Genomic DNA, 22,047 nt, shown 5'->3' with positions numbered 1-22,047 from the left:
TTACTTTACAATATAAAGACAACTGTTGTTATTTGGGGCTGTATAAATAGAACAGAATTGAACTACTTAACAATTCTTTTACGCAGTATGATGTTTAAGACAGAGAGTTGAAGCCGATGAGCTTGAAAAGTTTCGTGTGGAGTATCAAGATTAGTAACACGACACAAATTAAATTTTGAGGCTTTCCTTGCGTTTGTGTGTTCATACTGTCAACAGACACACTTTCTTTTGTGTGCACATGCTTACACACACAGAACAGCATCAACAAAACAGAGAGCTTTCTGGCTTAGCCTTAATTAGGCCGACTCGAAGAAGCACTGAGAGGCCAGTATGTTCCATCCCACTGCCCTGCAAAGTCCCGTAGGCCCTCTCAAACTCACCCTGGGCAAATTCAGCTAAGCCTTGGCCTCCGACCAGCCAACGCATCCACGCACGCATCCTCATGAGCTCACGTCATACTCTGAGGCTCGCGTGCGGATGTGCCCGGTCTCCTTAAATGTGCGCTCACTTGACATCTTTGTCCTCATTCCAAATTGCTTACACCCTGCTGCCTATCACCAATCTTTAGCTCCTGCTTTGGGATTTTGTTAATTACAGCTTTAAAGAAGGAGCCTTTACCTCACATTTGTCCTTTTCTTCCTTCTCCTGATCGATTACAACTCTCCTTGCGTATTTGCAGATAGGCTGTGTGGTGGCAGCTTTTAGGCATCTGTCTTCATTGCTCTCCCCTCCCCTCTTCCGTTCTCCCCCTTCTGATAAAGGATTGGAAACAGATAACGGAGGAGGTGGTGCAGGACCGACCTCTCTGTGGCTCTGTGGCTAAGTCGCTGCAAGGAGATGGATTTTGCCTTCGCGGCCAGATATTCCTCCCATGGTTTCACTGCTGTATTTTGCGTCTGGCTCAATGTCCTTGGTGCATTGGGTGGAACTACAAGCACGACTCCGTTAAGGTGGCTGGTCAATGGTGGAAGAAGAGGAATTGTGAGGAGAAGAATGGAGAGGACAGAGTGGAGGTGAATTAAAGTGAGGGAGGGTATTAATTATAAGGTTGACACATTCAATAGAGGGCTGAAATCAAACCGCCTATTGGAGGGGATTAGAAAACAGCAGCTGCAGAGTACGATTGCAATATTGGAACCCAGTTGCAGTGATAAAGAATGTCTCAGTCAGACAATGTGCTATCTGTCTCAGTGTGTGTGTTCATGTGCATATCTGTGTGGCTCTGATATGAAGAGACAGACTAAAATAAAAATAAAAATGTGTATGAGCGCTTAAGTGAATTAAGACATGTACAGATGGCTGGTAAATTAAGTGAAGTTTTGCTAATTTGTCTTGTTTGATGGAGGAATTTATTAAATGTTACTATTATGTGTTGATATCGAAACTTGAAAAAAGGTTTGGATTAACCAAAGAGGCATTTCCAGCGCTTTTGTTTGACAGTTGTAGCTGAAATAGTTTTGATTCTGATATCCCTTTACTTCATTCTACACTAGCCATCTTCTTATTTGCTGAACTGTATTTAGATTTATAAGGCAGTTGTGTTAACTACAATTCCCTCATCTGCTCCGCCTTGTAAAACCAAACTCGATTCACTTCAATGTTATTTTGTACAGACAACAACAGTCGCCTCGAGGTGCTTTATATTGTAAGGTAGACCGTACAATAAGACATACAGAGAAAAACCCAACAATCATATGACCCCCTATGAGCAGCACTTTGGCGACAGTGGGAAGGAAAAACTCCCTTTTAACAGGAAGAAACCTCCAGCAGAACCAGGCTCAGGGAGGGGCGGGGCCATCTGCTGCGATTGGTTGGGGTGAGAGAAGGAAGACAGGATAAAGACATGCTGTGGAAGAGAGACAGAGATTTATAACGAGTACTGGATGTACTGTGGCCATCTTTCCACCAGCAGCACTGATAAACATTAATGACCCTCTCTTTAGTTCTACTTTTCATGATTCATAATTGTCAGAAACTCTTCCTCAGCAACAGCCCTGGATACATCTTTACTACTTCAGTTTCATCTATTTTTGATTAAGAAAAATTAGCATGTTTGGATGGTTCCAAATGTTAGCAGATGGAGAGAGACCTGTCTCCAAGTGTTTCACATTCACCCTCAACTGGAATAAATAATTTCTTCTGTCTTTATCCAACAATGTGTGAAGCTGCATCAGAAAGATTGTTACCATCCTTTGTGTAGAATCGATGGAGCGCCGGTCCAAAAGCTGTTCTTTGTTTGGCACTTTGATGATGGCAGTGCAAACCTTTGTCGAAATCCAAGGACTCCCATAGTTGTTTGATTTTGAACCTGACATCAAAAGTCATCATTTGTATTCTCATCCAGCCATTCAGTGGTAGCCCTTGCCCTACATAGAAACTTAATTAGATAGGGTCTTTTTCCTTGTAAATTTTCACTAGTCTGTCTGTTCTTCATGTAAACTGAAGTGATTACCCAACTTTACCTACATCTCTGCAAGCTTTCATAAGTTCTCACTGATTGCTACCTGAACTCTCACCTATTGTTACAAAGGGCCAATCTCAGCTCAAAGTGTCACTTCAAGTCAACTTATCAGAGACTTTGCTGTGAAATCTCTCACCTCCCGCTGCATGAACCGGTACTGGAGGACCACCATCAGCCTTAGCGAGGGGTTCGCGAAGATGAAACCCCGCAGAGCGATAAATTCTGAGTCCCTTTGATGAATGACCGTTACCATGTACTGATTGCTTCCATAAAAGAATGGCAGTCTGTGGCCTCTGTGAACCTTAAATGTTGCAATGCATGTCACACTGAAATAAGAGCCACCTGTAAAAACCAATCGCCTCATCAAGGCTGCGACTGATGGCAGGTCTCAGCTTAAATTGGAGAGTTGTTTAGTGTGAACAGCGGGACCACAGCGAGTGCAGCCTTAAATGTTACTGGGGAATTGAAGTCCTTGGCTCAGAGGGTGGTGGCTGAGTAAACTTCAGAAAAGTACAAACTTGATTGAATTTTTTTTTCTTCAGTCTCACACACCAGCCTGATTTTTCTCTGTGTGACGGAGAGGACGCAAGAGATGTGGGAACCGCATTGCAATGCGCAGTTGAAGCATTTCCGTCCATCATTAGTGGGGAGGAGCGGTTTGCGAGTTAATCAGTGAAATGTAAAGGTGTTTGAAGCAGGTATGGTTGGAAACAATGTCAGGTTTGTCGCAGACGTTCGTGGCTGAGAAGTGGGGTTGCTATGCCAACCGCTGGCACAGCTGGTCTATCTTTAGAGAACACAATGAGGCTGTGTTTGAGGCGGGCAATCATCAAATTCAGACAAAAAAAGAGGGCACAGAACGAGAGAAAAAAGGTCATTAGACAAGTTTATCCACAGTTTGAGTTTGATCTCAGAAGCAGACATCCATATTGTCAGCTTACTTGCGTTGTTTGTTTTCCCCCCGTGAGGACGAGCCGCCACCGTGTATTTCAAGTAGGTTCAAGTGTTTTTCTATTTGATGTTGTCGATATCAAAGGGAAGATTAGCCCCGCTTTGTACAAGACACTGATTCCTTTTAGCATCTGTCCGTCCATTTCTCTAATCCATATTCTTCAAAGGCAGGTAGGCATGTGAGACAGCGAGTCTCGGGTCGTTTTATAAATAGAACCTGGCTGTAATAGAAATACGCAGCCGGCATGTCAGAACAATGTACGATTTAATGAGGCTGGCATGAAAAATTAAAGCTGCTCATTTCTTCACTTTGCAACATTTGTTTGTACCTGTAACTTTCCATTTAAAGCTACAGGGAAGACTGTACACAGGGCGCCACCTTAATTATCACCTCTCACACGTTCAGACTTTCCGTTGCACCCAAAAGCGAGAAAGATGTGAAACACTTCCGTAGCTTAGTTTTTCATATTTGTGTGTGTGTGTGTGTGTGTGTGTGTGTGTGTGTGTGTGTGTGTGTGTGTGTGTGTGTGTGTGTGTGTGTGTGTGTGATTTTATGTCAAATTTCTATACTATTTTTGAACTTTGGCTATGATGTATGCGTAGTCAAAGTTCCAAACCCTAATGAAAAAAGCACAGCCATCAAGTGAGTCAAGCCCCTTCTGCTTCCAAACTGAACTGACATTAGAGCTACCTGACATCATGCAAATTGCTAACAAATAGCATGGTGCTTTTTGTGCCTCACAGCAAGAAGTGTCCTGAGTTTGAATCTGGCGCCTTCCTGTGTGGTTTGCATGTTCTTTCCGAGTACTCTGACAGTCCAAAGACATGCAGTTAGTAATGTTAGGTTAACTGGTGATTCACCACCAGACAAACTGGTGACCTGTCCAGGGTGTACCCTGCCGCTTACCCCATGGTACCTTGGATAGGCTTCAGTCCCCAAACACGAGCCTACATTGAATAAGTGGAAGAAAATGGATTGAAACTTGAAATGACACTTAAAAACTTCCAAATAGGCATACTTATTTACTTAATGATGCCACATTGGTTTGAATGTTTGGCCATGCCCACGAACAGTCTGAGTTACTCCAGAGTAACTGTCAGAGTCAACCAACAAACATTGGACTTAGAGACAGAGTTAGAAGTTTTTTTGTAGCCTTGGGAGCAGCAGAGATCTCTGCAAAGGGCTTCGGTTGGCCGTTGATAACCAAGTGGTTGCACTCATCAGGGAGCCTTAAAGAGACAAGAACAGAAATGGTCATAGAGGGCTAATATAATGCCTGATGCAAATACAGCTTATTCCCTTGGAGCCCTAGTGGCAAGAAAAACAGGGCTAGAAATGAGCATATGTCACCATTAAGAGTAGCTACCCTACCATCAAACAAATGCTGAAACGGCTTGCTTGGTGTAGCAAATGTGGCAGCCAGTTGGACAGATAGTCAATCCCTCCTGACTTATTACATTCTGTCCACAACTAGTCTGAGGCAAGCAAACAGAACTAGCAAAATCCATTTGCTGTCGTGGTTTGTTGACATCATGTGAAAAATAACTCTGCAAAACTGTCTGAGTCACTGGAAGGGTCTGCTCTTTATTCAGCCAACATGTCTCAGCAGAGGGCCTTTATCATCTATGCAGTAGGGATAAACAGCCCTATCTGTTCACCAGGAGAAGATGGACCACAAAGAAGCTTAATAACAGAACCGTCTAATGCAATGTTCATCAGTATAAATTAAGATTATGGCTTGGATAAAAGGGTAGCATTTAATGACACAGTTTGTCTTGTAAACAAGCTTCTAGGTGTTTAAGTGTCACTAACCAAAATGCGCTGTATCCTAGAGTTCTAATAAAACATTTGGGACACTTCCTTCCATTTCCACTGAGCTTGTGCAAATCCATTTATTTATTTTCTTAAATAATACTTTCAAAGGCATCAATAATTGTGAGGCCATTAGTTTGTGCACGAGGCGCAAAATAGGTTATACCACTCATCCTGATAATTAACTGCAAAGGTCTCCTTCGTTTTATTAAATAACTACAAAGGAAATCTGGAGTTAGGAGGCAAGCTTTGGAGACCATGAGTCCTTAAAGCGCGTCTCTCTATTCCACCCTCCTCTTTCCCAAATGAATCATATCAGTGCCATTTCAAAATAAGTTCATCATGAAATATCAGATCACCGCATATTTTGACTGGGTATTTTATGAAAACTATCTTTTCTTTTAATGAGTTCCTGTTTGTCTCTTGTTATCCTGCCTTTTAATTAACTTGGTTTTCATCTTAGCCCTGATTGAATGACTGAAGCCAATGCACAGTGTGAATCCATTCTAACGGCCAGTGGGGGTTAGGAGGCACCTTAGTTGGTTTCCAAAAGGACTCTAGGTGCAGAGAAGTATATGAGAAGAAAATGACTACACTTCTTGCCTAGTTTAATACCTCATGCCACTAGCTGGGACCACAGCCTCACTCACATTTGACAGCATTTTAATGGATAATGGCAGGTGGAGTAAGCATGAATTGGAGCTGTGGTTCGGAGAAGGACTGAGGACTGGTGGCAGCTCCTGAGCCCGTGCATACTCCCATGTACTAATGAGAGGTGGATGAATTAATGAATTGGGGAAAAAAGGAGGAGGCGGAGGACATATATAGACAGAAACAGGAGGGAAGGGTATGAGGTATGGTCCCACTCCTGAAATTCAGATGAGTTTTCTCCGATTAGTGCTGCTCCAGTTTGTTTCTGGTCTCAATTCCTGGTTTTCAACACGTGACACGATGACGATGATGATGTTTTTACGCCACAGCAGCTACACAGGTCTGTCATATACAGTGTAATTATCCAAATTAGCTTTTCTTTTTCCACTAAAGGGCAGCACACAAAAGTGTAAAGTCTCAACTTTAGCCACTCCTTGGACCAAAAGTTTGCAAAAAGTTCAGAAACGAGTAAATGTGTCCAACTGGGGTTTGAGTCATAAAGGCCTTAGGATAAGATCAGTGGATAAAGTTGCAGTGTTGTATTTATGTATCAGGGCCTTTCAGTTATTGCAGAGAAAAGGGGAGAGAGAGACAGACACAGGCTTTTGCAGAGTGAGGGCGAGTGGAGCTACGGGCTCTCTCGTGAAGCCTTGGCTAAGACAGACAGGCTGCACTGCCCTCTGGGGAAGATTCAATTATAAATGATGCTTCCACTCGGAGCCATCTTGGATTCCCTTATTCTTCAGGAGGTCTTCTTCACCTAATCCTCGCCAGGGTTTGGTGTGGCCTGTCTCTGAAGTGATATGCCTCACACACATTGCGTGTCATGCATTATGAATGATGGGAAGGAGACGCTCATATCCTAATTTTCTGAGAGCGGCGGGAGCGTCAACACTGGATCCGACAGAACGTTAATATTCACCATGCAAAAGCACGGCATTCAGGTTGTACAAAGCTTTGGAGAGAGATGTCACGACTATTTATTAGTGATATTTTTGTGACTTTGAGCTCCTACAAGCTGACTTGGCTCCACCTTTGCCGTCCATCTGACGGTGTCAGCCTGTCTCCAGCATCCTTCCGCATCTTTCCTAGCTCGTACCTCCTCTCCTTTCATCTCTCCACAACGTCGCTCTCCCCTCTCTAAAAAAACCCCCACTGGTGGCAGTGAGCAGCATTAGAGTCAGCAGACAGGTCTTCTTTGTAGCCTAGAGAGCTGTGTAGATCTCAGCTGCAACCCCACCTCCTCCCTTTCTCCCTGCTCCCCCAGCCTCTGAAATCCTCTTCAGACCCCCTTCCCGCTTCCCCTTCCTTTTACAACCAGAGAGAATAGGAGCTGACATCTCCAGAGAACCGAGAAAAAAAATCATTTAAAGCCCTTCCTCTCTGTCCGCTTGCCGCTACAACAGAGAGGAGTGTCAGTAATGCAGCAGGAGGAGAGGCAAGAGGGGGTGGGGGGGGTAGGAGGGTGAGACTGGCTGGTTTCGCGGTAATGAGAGGGGAGTTGTTATGGCTCAGCTTCTGCTGTTCAAGACTGTGTGTATGTGTGTGTATTTTCACTTCTGTGTACTCACATTTGCACCTTTGCAGTGTTGCATGAATCTGAAGTGAGGCTACATGACTGCTTTGTTAATGGGTGTCAGCGAGTCGATCTTCCCGTTCTTCTATAGCGATCTGAGGATGCTTTGACATGCCTGTGAGTAAGGAGCCAGTGTTACAAAGCCTTTTCCTGTTGCTCAGAGAGAGTGGGGGTGGAGGGGCTCGGATCATCTCGGGTTCCCATCGACACCGCTTGACTCTCTCTCTCTCTCCATCTGTGTTTTTCCTCCCTTCTCCGTGTCTTGCCTCCTTCCCTCCCTCCTGCAGCAAAAAGTGACTCTTTCCCCACTCGCTCCCCGTTCACCATCTCCACATCTTGTCGCTTCTGCCACAACCACACGATACAGATGGCAAATCAAGCTGTTCGTCATGGAAATATGTCAAGTATGTCCAATCAAGGGTGACAAGAACGGGAAACTTTTTGATTGAGTCCTTTTACTTCCTGTTGTGTTGTTGGAAGTACTCGTTCGGGGTTTATTGTTGTAGTTATGTTAGTAAAAGGAACAAAGTCAGGAAAGTAGCAAAGGGTTGGTGATTCATTAGGATCTGGTCAGATTTGCAGACTAACACTGGGTAACATGTTCATGTTACAGCTGAGTTATATGTTATTATAGTAAGTACCTGTATATACAGGTATGGGTTTCTGTTATTATGCTGTGTCCCATGAGTGTGAGAAAGTGTTTCTCATAAATTAGCAACAGAGTGAACAGTGGGTTATACAAGAAACAGTTGGTCCTAAACTTCTAAATTGAAATTGAGTTTGAGTGATTTATCTGCAAAACCAATATATCTGAAATAATAAGTATCCGATAAAATGGTACTGATATCATATCATTCATATCATATGTTCATTTCTAAGCCTGTGAAGTGGCAGATCTATAAACATTTGAAAGAGATGGAAGAAACACCCTTCAGCTGTGTTATTAGTGTTGACTGTTGCATGGTGTGTCCACCAGAGGGCACTCTGCAGCATCCCCTTTGGCATCATGACTTTTGGATGTTACCGTAACGACGACAAACTGAGTTTAACTGAGTTATCTGCCACTCGTTGTGACAGTAAAGCAAAATGCATTTCAAACTGCATTCATTTAATATCTTAGTGAGGTGACATAAATTGCTGCACATAACAGAAGTTACAGAAATTTTATGTGTTTCGTTAGTCTGAAAAAATCAACTGTCAGATTTACTGCACCTGGTATCGGTTCTAAAAGTCCTGTGTCAGTCAGGCTCTACTTGACAACAAATTAGATAACTGATAAATATTCTTCAAGCAAATCCTTCACTGGTCGCACCTCCGGTGTGAAGATGTGATGCCTGGGAAAAAAAGGTGAAAAAGAGGCAGCTTTTTTTTTGATTTAACACACTAAATAACTTATAAGTTGACACACAAATCAGCAAAATAAGAGAAAATCAAAAACATTTTGGCCACACTTCCACAGACACTACACAGAGCACAATATGTTCCTGTTTACCCTCCTGATGTTGCAGCTTCTTCTCCCACAGCTGCGCTCCATCAGAGCTGGCACCAACAGCCACCTCCAACATAACTGGCACTAGCGCTAAATCCCACCGCAGCACAAAGGCCTCAGTTTCCCTTGGCGTTTTTTGGGCAAGTGTAGTACTATAACTGTAGTTTTGACTGTGGAGCTGCTGCCCAGCGGCTCAGACTTTATCATCTTGGCTGCTGGTGCAACTTCGCAGCCCAAGCAGAAGCTGCCTAAACCTTGGACTCACTGCGCTGCATTTGTCAGTTTAGCCTGGCTCATAAAGTTAGAATATGACTCTGACAAAATGTTATACAATGCAGAGCAAGCTGTACAATGCTCTGTACGTACTGTGTACACTGGGAAATAACTCTGTAGGCCATTATCGCCGTTTGTACTGGTGCTTCATATTTTTTCAGCCAGCTTTTTTGACATTTATGTACGTTTCTTTAAGAATACACACAAAAGCCGTCCTCCCTGTCCATAGCAGAGCCCAGAACACGCAGCACACATAAAGTTTAATTAGTCTGAATTATTAGAGTTTTAAAGAGCGATATTGCTATAAGCAAAATATGGTGGAAACCTTACATCTTTTGTTTGTCACAATCCCAACGCTTTGTGGGTCTTTACAGCTTGCTGTTTGCACATGCATCATAATACAGCTCTGGCTGCGCGGGTAAAACCACTTTGTGCTATATATGCTCAGTCCATTCTGTGTCTAGTTTTAGCTTTTCCCTGCTTCCATTACCCCTGGTTTTTGGCGCGTGAATCCATATAGTGCGGTAATGCTACAGCTTATTATAACGGGGAAACAGACAGTGTAAATCATTCGAGGCTGCCTGTTTCCTTTACGTAGCCGTTCTTCACGACACACCGCCCTTCATCCATCATGTTCTGCATTTTTTTTGTTCGGCATTGCTCTTGAGAGATGGGACACATGGCCACCGTGTGTGATGACAGCAGAGACACATGCAAACACGCACACACCGGCCGCCACAGAAGTCCTTTAAAGCACAACAACACACACACACACACATAGGTATCGCTGTAAAGCATTTTAGCTATTTCCTCTAAGCTTACTTCTGGCAGCTGATTGAGGAGCGGCGGGGAGAAGGAGAACGTTCAATCATTAGTCCTCCTCTCACTCTATCCCAGAGGGGAGAGGCAACAGTTGGAAATATGAATTATGAAATGATAAGAGGTTGTAAAATGGAGATAAATCCCAGTGATTACACAGCTCAGTATCTCACAATTTGATTCCTCTGCCAATGATTCTTTATTGTCACTGTGTGAAGGACAGCAAGCCTAATAATTCCCTATGTATGAAGCACAGCAGGGGAAAGTATTGTAATGATAGAGTTCTTTTGAACATGATTGAGGAGGCAATTACATTTTGCATCTCACTTCCAGGATGTTTTTGGTTTTTTTTTTTGAGCTCCGCTTTCTTTTCTTCGTTCTCCGATGGCAGAAAATTCGACCACATCAAACCGTGTTTGTCTTCTTTCTCCATCCCCTGGGGTGCCAGTGCTGCAGAAAGCCCAAGAGATAACAAGGGGAAAAACATAAAAGCACATAAACAAGACACACACACACAGCAAGGAGAAAGGAGAGAAAATGTGTGCACTTGCAGACGTGCGCATGTGTGTGTGTGCATGCTTTAAGACTCACACTGGTCTATGCAAATGACTCTGAGCGTGCATGTGTGCACGCTTGCACAAAGAGTTGGAGTTTAGAGCATTTACCCGCTGCAGTTGTGTGTGCCTTGTGGGTAGCTGGTAGTGCCACCTTCCTCTTAGTGGTGTCTAACACACATGCATGCAGCACACACACACACTCCCAGTACTCCATCCAACTTAATCTGAGAGAGAAAAAAGCTCGACTAGCACCTCGCCCTGGCTTTTACTGTAGGTCTGCTGCCTCTAAATAGAGGGTTTTATCGCAGCATGGTGTGAAGTCTGAATACAACCAATATAACCGACATGCATCACGGCAGCTGCTCCGCTCCTTTTGCTCCTTTCCAGATATCATTGCTGGCTGCTGAAGTTCATATGTGCATGTAGAAGACAGACAGAGTGGAGCCAGAGCAAAATTCTCTTGTTGAGGTTGAAACAGGGAATTGAGAATTCCAGCGTATTCCCCTCATTTCTCCCCACACTGGTCAGGTGCATTGAAAGCAGTGACCTGCAGTGATTTCTGGCTCTGTGTGAAAATCCTGTGTCCTCCTCCCTTTTCTCCCTTCATCCCTTTAGTTTTGTAATGTCATGTGGGGGCTGAAGGACAGAACATAGCTCTGTCCTGCAGACAGGTGTCCTGACCTTCTGTCTGCTCTTCCACGCCTCAGGGGACCTCTGTGAAATAGAGGCCAAGGCTTTGACCTAGTCTCTACAGTTTGTCTCTAAACGGAGCCATGCTGCAGATGCAATGAATCACAACTCCTAGGGAGCAGCGCATTAGTATGTGGCCTTTATTTTCACAGCTATACTCCCTCCATAGGTTTTGGGGGTGTTTTTGCTTGTTTTCTTTAAAGAGAAATCGTTTGAAAAATTCAGCATTGGTCATTTTTCTTGTTTCAGAGATCTTCTTATCTCCAAGTCAATGTAGCACCAGTGTGTTACAATTAGATTTCAGATGGCCTCCCTCCAGTACCCAGTGGCCATAGCAAGATTGCATTATTCAAAGCTGGAGATGAAAGTCCCCTCTGATAGACTAAAATAACGCTCTCTACAGTCTGTACTGTGTGTAGATTTGATTCCTTTGATGATATTTCCCCTACAGTTAGCTTTTCACCAGGTTTCGTGGCTGTGAAAGCCCATGTGTGTATTTTACACATCATTTCTGCTATTTATTGCTTATTAATCCTCCAACCTTGTAAGCACTGATGGAGGGCGGGGGGGGGGAGTTGTGGCCAAAAGTGATGGCTCATCTCTTAGAGAATGCCAAGAATGAGCACAGCATCAGAAGAAATAGTCTGTGGTAATTACAAGGGAGAAAGGAAAGGGACATTGGAATAGTTGGAGCGCGCTGAAGTGAGGAGGACTTTCAGACATTTCCAAGAAGCAGAGAACAAATTAGCCTGCTCATCACCTCTTTTATGCAGCCGAGTGAATTAAAATCCTAGATGCTGTCTCAAAATCTTTGTTGCATTGTTACCAAGAAAATCAAGGCGAAAATCGGTGCACCTGACCCTCACTTTGGTGTTTTGATCGGTCTTAAAATGCTTGCTGGCTGAAGTGAATATAAGAAATCAACATTTTCATTGCACTCAGACAACTTTCCCAAAAACAGAGACCCAGAAACGAAAAAACATTGAAGATTATTGTTCCTTAACAGTTTGCAGGACAGGTAAATGTCCGAGGACGTTTTAGTAAAGATATCTGAGAGCATGAGTGTGAAAATATGCTAGAAATGTTATAACACGCCATCGCTTACCCCTCCGCCCTCTAATTAGTCTCTTTGCAAAGCTGCTGAAATTTATATTGGTGCTCAGTACATCCACACTTAAATGGAAAGTCCCAGCAGCTCTAGCTTCAGTGAAATTATTCAAATCAAAGTCTTGACCTTGGAAATGTAGCCTGGCATGTGCATTCTCTCTTTTCAGCTGCGTAACAGTCACACAAATCTTTTTTTTCCCTTCATATGAGTATCAGAAATGATGCCATTCCCAGTACTCTTGCATGCATAGGCTGTTGATATGCAGTGGACTTCCTCTGCGTGTGGAAATGCAGCTGGTGCAGTCTGGGCCCCGGCAGGTTGTTAGGGAAATGTGCTACATCTCGGCGATCTCGGGTTCTTTCTCTTCTCTGTACTTGTGCAGATAATCACCCACTTGTGTGACTGAAAATGTGAGAAGGCATCATGTTCCCAGTGTTTGTGCGAATGCGCACGTGTTTGCACACTTTTAGACTGCATCACGATGTGCATTTATGTCTCCGTCAGCCCGCCCGCTCTGTGTGTGTGTGCGTCAGCCCGTTGTGCGTGTGGCAGCCTGTGTGTACTTCATGCTGAACATTGTCTTCTTGAAACACTAAGCAAATCTCCTCAATGTGATAATTGGCTCCCCGGGGTGCTTGTATCTTTGCTGCTCATCATCATCATCCCCTCCAAAAAAAACGAGTGTGTGCTAGATGAGATAGGCGAAGTTTGCTCGTTTGCCGGGGAAACTGATCCCTAGTCTGCCCGAACTCTTTTGGCAAGAAGAAACTTTGAGGCGATGAGACAGTGCAGCCAGATCGGGTGCAACCTGGCTGCAGGCTGCTGTCTGCCGCCTCTCGTAGCATCAGGGGCTTGTTTTCTGATGCACTGCAATGGGTGAAATATGCTATTTGAGGCAGGTGATATGCTCAGTAGTTTCATCTGCAGTAAAGTCTCTGACAGAAGCTGAATGATTTTATCACTTCTGTTCAGGAAAAATAAAAATATCTGCGTTAAAACCGTCCGTTTATGATTATTAGCTATACGGAATGAGGCGGATTATTCGAGGCTCGGTGCACGGACGACCTTCGCTGGTGGTTTGCAGTGCTGGCGCCTGAGTTGTGTAAAATACAGACCTGTTTGTGTGCCTGAAGGCAAATAGAGACGCTCATCTGGTCACTAGAGTCTCTCCCTCTTTTTTAGTCCCTCTCATCCATATGTTCTTGGAGTCCCCAGGGTATTATAGACCACAGAGCAGATTGTTGGCTGCTTCATTGGGGAAACAGCGAGACAGCTGGGCACCCATCACACGGCCAAACAGATGTTCAGGTGACTTGCAGAGGAAGTGAATGGAAAAGAGAAATGGCGAGGGGCAGGAGGTGATGCGGAAGAAAGGGAAGCCGAGAGTTGATGGAGGCAGCAAAAAATGAATTAATACATTGATGCCAGAACTCCGAGACTTCATTAGGAATCCAGCGTAGCCCTCTGAGGTGGGCCACACTCTTTCCGCTCTCCTTAGGCCACAGGAACCCGTTTTCTCCCATATTGATTCACCTACTAGACTATCTGCTGGAGGTCTAATGCCTCAGATCTCCCGATTATCTTTGGCTAAATGCGGACGAGACGGCTAAGCGGCTCAGGGAATCAACGCTTTAATTCAAACTCACCTCAGGGAATATTCAAAAGTTGGAACTGAATCCCACCCTGAAAACAAATAGCTTTGGTCTTTCTTGCCAGTTTCACATAATGATAAAAAAGGAAATCCACAAACAGTTTTCACAGATTCTCTGGCTGAGGGCCGAGCTTGATCCAGGCAGAGGCTCTAATCTGACACAAATCTGCATATACATACATATATATATATAGATAGATAGATAGATAGATAGATAGATAGATAGATAGATACAATTCCCTACTGGTACTGACTCCTTTTTTTCAACACTGCATTTGTCAAATTAAACCAGACAAAAGTTCTTCGATCCCCCTCAGTCCCCCTTCTCTACTTTCTTGGGCCAACCTTTGTTCTTTGGTTGCAGGTTTCATGTATAATACATGAGGATTGGGAGACTTATCCGTTTCTGGCCATACCGGCTGTAATTCCCTGGGAAGGGGCTATATTTAAGAGCTGGATAGGTCATAGATGGCGTCAGGGGAGCAGCTGACTTCTACCCGAAAGGTGGCGGTGGCTGAATAGCATTAACATCCTAAAATAGAACTCGACACAGTTACATTGTTGCCCCGGCGAGGAAGCTGTAACGGAATTACCGTAGATTTAGCCCCTAATGGAAGAAGCGTTAATCCACTTTTGTCAGAAACGTGTCTTGTTTGTGACAACACGCTGCTCCCTGGCGTCTAGTTAGTCTCTGTTTGTACATCACAGATTTCAGTTTTCACCTCTTTCTATCTGCCTCTATTTATCGTACGACAAATCTAATTCCTGTTGTTGTTGTTTTTTTATTTCCACAGCTGGCACGACCTACATCTTTGGCAAAGGAGGGGGTCTGATCACATACACGTGGCCCAATAACGAGAGGCCAAGCACCCGGACGGACCGGCTAGCCGTGGGCTTCAGCACGACCATAAAAGATGGCATCCTGGTCCGCATCGACAGCGCCCCACGTCTGGGTGACTACATCATGCTCCACATTGTATGTATTATTCTTGTCTATTCAAAATTCAGTGTGTTTCAAGTGTTTAAGGCATTACAACCAAGGTGATGACCACAAACAAACCTCCGATTCATTCCTTTCCTTGTGGCAATCTTCAGGCAAAATTCATCCCACAGTGCTCCGAATGATTTATACGCACGATGTAGACCCAGTGAGGAAAAAAAACCTTACTGCTCTACTCGAAGTCTTTGCTCATCCAGAATAACCCCACTTCTCCACCACAGTCAGGCTAACTCCCAGCATCTCCATACCTATATATACCTCTGTGCGCACACACACACACACACACACACACACACATGTTGGAGAACCATAGGAAACTGCGATTTGGAATTCTCAGCCAGTCGACTGTGCACCCGTGCAGCATCTTAATACTTTCACATCGCGACCTTGCATTTGGCTCGTTTACATAAGCATTACGCATTTACATAATCATCAACAGCAGCTTGATGAATGCAGTGTGGAATCACTGCAGCGAATGCATGTAGAGGTAGTGTGGTCGGGAAAAGGGACGAGTAGCTGGTGACGCAAAAAAAATACAAATAAATTAAGAAAGAAAAAAAAAAGATGCGATGATGAGGAGGAGGAGCTACAGTTGCTAAAGCAGATTGAAAGTCTTTTTCTTCTTAAAGAGCTCCCCTCATCTCCTGAGTGCTGGCCATGTGGTGCAGAGAAGCAGCCATCTGCTCTGGAAAGATGAGGGCCAACAACGAGCAGTTTGGAGCTGCCTTTACAGTATAGAGAGATAGGAGTGTGTGCACGTGTGTGTGTTTCCTTGTGCGCACAGGTGAGAGAGGAAGTGGAGTGGCACAGGCAGAGGGAAAATAAAGACGTAGAGTGGGTTGCGAGGGTGATGTGGGACATGCCTCCCTGCGTGGTTCTAACTGATTGGGTAATTGCAGGAAACTCTAAAGGAAGGAAAAGGGATGCATTTTTAATTCTGCTTTTTAGATATGGCGGCACAGCTAGCCAAGCAGGGTATCTCGCATAATTTGGCTGCGAGTCATTGGGCGATGAATGTCTTCGTTCCTCCAGTCTAACGCGCTAATGAATTTATTAATAGAAAGAAAAGCAACTGGAGACTTCACCAGTTCATTCAGAGAGGCAGCGTGTTCTGAACACAGTGTCGGTTCTAGCTGCTCGCGTGGGCAACACTGCAAATATTTCAGATGATTTATTGACAGCCAAGGGTGTACAAACAAAGTGGGTTTTGTTTAATATTAAAAATGATTGTTGCCTTTAGCTATAGAATAGTTGGCAAAAAAAATGCTCCATTACAGAGCAGAAAGCCGATGAACAAAGCGAGGCTTTTTGTTCGGCTGTGAGCTCGGTAATCGGCGTTGTCAGGAATAATCCTCTGCATGATCTCACCTCTAACGACTGCTGTTGTTACAGGGAAGCATAGATTATCATTTGCCTCACACTTTGAACTCCTCGTATGTGCAGTTGTGGGAGTATCAGAGACCCTCCTGTCTCAGGGAGTTGTGTACGTGTAGTAGAAATGCTTAGAAATTGAGATTTGTTATTAAATAATATTTCCTAATGACAGATATAACATCTTTGCTGTTAGTGTTTTTCATTTCGCAGTAACTCTGGAGGAAAAGGTTACGGGCTTTTTGCCTGTCGATTCTGGATTTATGTAGCTTCATCTTTACGGTTTATTAGACCGCTTCCTCAAAGGAGCGCGCTCTCTTGTCAGACTTTAACGTCTTTTCGATGACAGGATGTGGTCAACAAAAAGTAAAATAGCTTTTGTAGTTTTCTACTCCAGTTTTCTAACTGTGCAAAAGTCTTGAGCCACATATTTTCATCCATGGAAATGCAGAATACAAGGCGAAGGACAGAAGTCAGTATTTGGTATGCCCAACTTTATTCTTTACCACAGCTGGAACGCTCTCATGCAGCTTTCTTGTCTTTTCTTTAAGTAGAACTCAGGATTAGTTCTCCAGGCTTCTTGAAGGACATTCAAAGCTGTTCTTTGTTCTATTCTATGATCCCGCACTGCTTCACTAATGTTGAGGCCAATCGATGACTGATGGCGTTCCACACTGATGGTTTTTTATTGAAGCCGTCGCCAATCAGATGCTTTCCTACGGAGCCCCGCAGGGGACATGGGAGAAAAAAAATTAAGACGGACTTTTGCGAGATTTCGCAAAAGTTTTAGCCGCATTCTTCGAAGCCGACCGGGAGGTCGAGGCACGATGTGCCGGGAGAGCGGTGTTCCTCCCGGCTGTAGTAGGTCTCGACCTCCCGTTAGCTTCGAGATGGTGGGTGTCAGATCTCCGAAAACGTCGGAACACTTTTGCAAATATGTGATGTCTTGTAAACCGAGCAGGTATCAACTACAACTACATTCACGCCTCAAAATATCTTAAAAGTGTATTTTGTGACCCAGAAAGAGTAATATTACAACTAAGTAGCTGCCGCCATTGTTGGAATTCAACTTTTGCGAGATCTCGCAAAAGTCCGTCCTTATTTTCTCCCATGTCACCTGCGGGGCTCCGTACTTTCCAGGTGGCATGATGGAGTGAACTCTGATGATACTGTTTTTCTGTAGACCTGCGCTATTGTATCTCCCTCCTGACCTCCTCCAGACATACTGATGATGATTTAAACCACAAATTTAGATTCATCATTAAATAAGACCAGTTACTGCTGATTTTGAGTCCAGCTTTTCAGTTTCCACCATTCCACTGACACCGTTTCCGATGAGCAGATGGATCAACTGAAGGACTGGAGGCATCTCTCAGGTCCTTCATCTCTCTTAAGAACATGACTTTCAGATACTGAAAGCAGCAGATGCAGTTTTTCAGCCCTGCTACATCTTCCTTTGTCCTCCATTTGCCCATTTTCCTCATTTTTAAGGACAAACTGCACACCATGCTGAGATGTGAGCTTTTAGCTAATACCTCTTTGGGAATGACGTTCTTGCTGCAAATTCCAATTTTATCTTTAGGAATTTTGGTAGATTCAGCTGCAGAAATGGGAAAGAATGACCCGTTTTTATGACTGACTAATATTAAAGTCCCTAAAAATACAGTTTCACACTGGTTCTTTAATAAGTTATCTGTTATGTGACACAACACTGGTTCATCCCTCGAGTTCGGTGTGTTTTTATGCTTGAATAATTTGTAGGTCAGTGTTAAAGGGCTCAATAATCAAGACTGCAACTTAACTATCGCTCAAGACCTTCAAAATTACAAGTAAGTCTGACTCAGACTTGGAAGCAAAATCTAAAGAAAACAGGGGTGGCTCAGGACTTTTACAGTTTACTGTAAGTGAAGGATCATAAACAGCGTGAGTGTTTCTCTGACCTTGATTTTAACGCATGTGTCTTCTGCTTTCAGCGTAGATAAAACAGCACACATTGCATTTTCTCTGCAGAGCCCAGAGCACTGAGACAAAACAGGCATCTTGAGGTGAGACCTAATCACAGACTCCCTCCTTAGTCTTCCTCTCCCTTCTTGCTTTCTTCATTATCTCCTTTCCGTGATTAGCTTACGGCTTGTTTGGCAATCATGAATTAAAATACTGATTGTAGTGTTTACATTTTAACCGCTAAGAACAACTGCGTGCTTGCTTTGAAATGCGAGGAGCAATTTGGCATAATTTTGGGAGGTGAGTGCGACATTTTACAATCGCCGGTAGCTCATTTAGGAGTTCGTCTGACGCGAATACAAAGAGTAAAACAGACGAGAATCCTTGTCAGCTTCATGTTGATAAGATAAAAACTGTCATATCATCCTGTTTGAATCGCAGATGACTTTTAGGTGCAAGACAAGTCAAATCTGGCTTGTGATAAGACTGCAGTGAGGTAGTAGTAACACACGTATGTGGGTACATGAGGTGCACATTAAAGTCACACGCGAGCAGAAGAACTTTCAGCCGTGGGCCAGATATATGATGGTTGTGTCACACAGTTTCTCTCTAGAGACTGTTTGAGTGCAGCTGAAGATTACCCACGATGTAACACACACACAGGTTCAGCATCAAAGAGTGAAATGCTTCAGAATCTCACCCGCACTGCATTTCTTTATGCCGAAAATCATCATTACAACAGACAGACAATTAATGGCACAAAGTTAAAGAAGCTGCCTAATAGACGTTGACAAAACCTGTTTCTTTCTCTTTACAGCGATGACTCGGCAGGTGGTAACTGTTGTTAAAGGCTGGAATTTCAAAACTGTCAAAATATTGTCTGGATGTTAAAGGAAAAACATCCCAGTCTGCTGCTTTGAAGATGCAGTCTCACATCGTCTGTTTTAATCATTAGTGACTGTAAAAAATAAGACAGACGTTATTAATTCAGCCACTAGTAATTTACATACACATCATGTTCTTCAAAGTGGTATTCTGCTGTGTAAGAAGTTAAAGGGGACCTATTATGCTTATTTCCACTTGCATGTTTTTCATTCTTGAACTGCACAAGAGCTCACAGCTCTTATATGATGGAGCCTCTCAGTTCATCCACTGTCGTTGCTTCCTCAGCCTGTGGGCCACCTTTTCTCTGATTGGCTCTCCTCAGTAGACAGAAAGTCTGACCACATTAGGGCCGTCACCTCTCACTGACATCATACACAGACAGGAGTACAAACACCTGTCTGAAACAAGGTGTTTAGAGCAGTCTGAAGCTTCTGGCTCGCAGGAATTACTGGCACAGCCGCTGACCTCATTATTTGAAAACCAGAGAGAAGTCCAGGTCTGCGTTCTGATTACACGACACAACAAACACACTGTGCTCAGGCACCACAGGCATTCTTTGTTTTCTCTCCGACATTGTTCAAATACTACGGCGCGAGTGAGCCGAAGCCTGGTTAATCACGACTCGGCCGAGCCCGGATAAACTCGCTTGGGTGGAGTTGCTGTAGGTGACAAGTTGGAGTTGTGCGAAGCTGAAATTGAAAACGATCCATCAGGCTTCATGTCTGGCAGCTCTTTTGGTTTCTAATCAGGGGAGGAAAGGTACAGTAAGGCACCTGACGAGATAAATGCAAATATATGTTCAATGCAAAATCATTACGGTGCAAAATCCAATTACAAGTTCAGACATTTAAGTATTGACTGATCTCAGAGGCTTCTGTTCGAACCATAAAATTAGTCTTAGTAATGCTGACATTATTATTTGTTTGCTTTCTCAAACTTTGAGCTTGACAATTTTTTGTGATAACAGTGACGGGCTCCATAAAATGCCTCAAACACATAGACGTATGCTCCAGATGCGTACCAGATGTCACCAAGCACATGCAAAACACCTATATCCCGCCACCATCCATCATCCTCACTCCCTCACCAACCAGCCAGCCTCGTCTCATCTAATGAAGAAACGGCACATGGAATTCCATTACCCACTTGAGTTTTCCCCTCATGCTAATTCACTGGGAGAAAAGGTGCGACTGCTGGATAATTGAAAACCCCAGTGCAGGCACTCAGTCACAAGATGGTAAATGCACCAGAGCGGTGTGTGCTTTTGCAATATACACGTGCATGTGCAAATACATACACCTTTATTGATTTCATGCAGGAGAACAGTCCATTCAGTTTTACACACTTTGCACATCCATCAGGTTTGTGTTTCTGTGTCTAACAGTGTCTCTTTGCCTCCTTCCGTCTCCTTGTGACAGAGCTAACGTAAGATGTTGGATGTGTACCTGTGTGCATCAGCGCGTATAGGGCCAGCAATGTATCGCTTCTATCAAGTTACTCTTGGCCCGGCAAGGAAAGATAGATATTATCTTGGTTACGGTTCACGGCCTCTGATAACATTACAGCTTCTTATTTTACTTTGTATTCCACCATTTGATTCCCTCCACGGAAATAAAGAACAGAGAAAATACACCTCGCAGCTGTTTTCACATCTATTTGCTTGGAGTACACGCAGTCAGCATTATGGTAACCTTGTTGGTAAATAAGTATTTTTATGAGGCTGAACAGCAGAGTCATTTTTATCTCCACTGCGTTATTGTTATTCATATTTTCCAGGAGATGCAGCACATTGTTTTAGCTCGTGGCTGCTGCCTAAACGCACAGCAAAAACATTATTACGAGAATATTACTGACTTTCACTTGTATCCTATGAAGTCAACATATGACACCAGATTATTAACATTACTTGGGTGAATATTTTGGGTGCTCACACCTGAAGATAGCTTGCATGCTTGCTAGCAGATAGCGTTTGGACAAACTGTCGTGTATTTATACAAAAAGAAGCTGGATTTTGAAGGAAATGAGGTATTTTGACACGATTATTTAAAATACAGGACTAGTGGCAGGCTTCTTTTGTGAACTCGTAGCAGAATTGTATGGATGATGCTGAGGCAACGCTGATGAAGCGCACAAAACAGAAGCTAGCTTTGTGTGGTTGATTTAACTTGTTAGGAGGCCAAATAGATTAGATGAATTACCTGAGCACTGTAGGCTTTATATGCACTTTATTTCCCATTATGTAGAGAGCACTAGCAGCTTCTTTTATGCACTCACAGTCGACTTTTGTTACCTCTGCTTTGGCCGTTTTCTAACGCCAACACCAGTCTGAATTTCCTTCAGCTGTTAGTCTCTTCCACGTCTTACCAGAACACTCGAATAGAGCGAGGTCATCATTAATCATTTTTGCAGCACCCGTTCTTTTATCACACTGCGCTGTATACTGTAGTGACTTGAGATGTGCTATAATATCCCATTTAAGTAATGTAGTCAGTCTTTTACTTAGCTGAATACACAAAAATGTTAACATCAAAATATACTATAAAATTGACGAGTCTTAGCTTATTTAAATAAATTGAAATATTGATACAATGTTACTAGCACATTCACTGTGGACACATTATGCACACCTAAAGGAGCTTCTCTGCCATAGTAACGCATGTCATGAAGCTGCTGGTGCTCAGTTTTTGTGCTGATGTTAAAGCTACTTAATTGTTATTGAATAAATGTAGGTGAAACAAATGTATCCTGGAGCTTTAGCAGACTAGAAGATTATAAAATGTACGTAAGGTAAAAAAAAAAAAAAAAAAA

The 22,047-nt window shown here is 43.5% G+C and overlaps 1 protein-coding gene across 7 annotated transcripts in view; it reads left to right on the top strand.

Annotated features, from left to right (window-relative positions):
- Positions 1-22,047, top strand: part of nrxn3b (neurexin 3b) — a 323,392-nt gene that overhangs the window by 223,487 nt on the left and 77,858 nt on the right. For all 7 annotated transcript variants that reach the window (XR_015125118.1, XR_015125117.1, XM_086264903.1 and 4 more), the window contains one exon: positions 14,834-15,015. Coding sequence is in view for 5 of the 7 variants with exons in the window: in XM_086264903.1 (XP_086121029.1) it covers positions 14,834-15,015 (182 nt within the window). In the remaining 2 variants the exon portion in view is untranslated. The remainder of the gene's footprint in view (positions 1-14,833; positions 15,016-22,047) is intronic.

This window comes from Aulonocara sp. 'chitande type north' Nkhata Bay, linkage group LG15 (genome assembly GCF_057382095.1).
Source record: "Aulonocara sp. 'chitande type north' Nkhata Bay isolate Kocher_YH1m ecotype deep benthic linkage group LG15, A_spYH_male_GT1.1, whole genome shotgun sequence".
In the NCBI taxonomy this organism is placed as follows: domain Eukaryota; kingdom Metazoa; phylum Chordata; class Actinopteri; order Cichliformes; family Cichlidae; genus Aulonocara; species Aulonocara sp. 'chitande type north' Nkhata Bay.
This window is presented reverse-complemented; position numbering and strand designations above follow the sequence as displayed.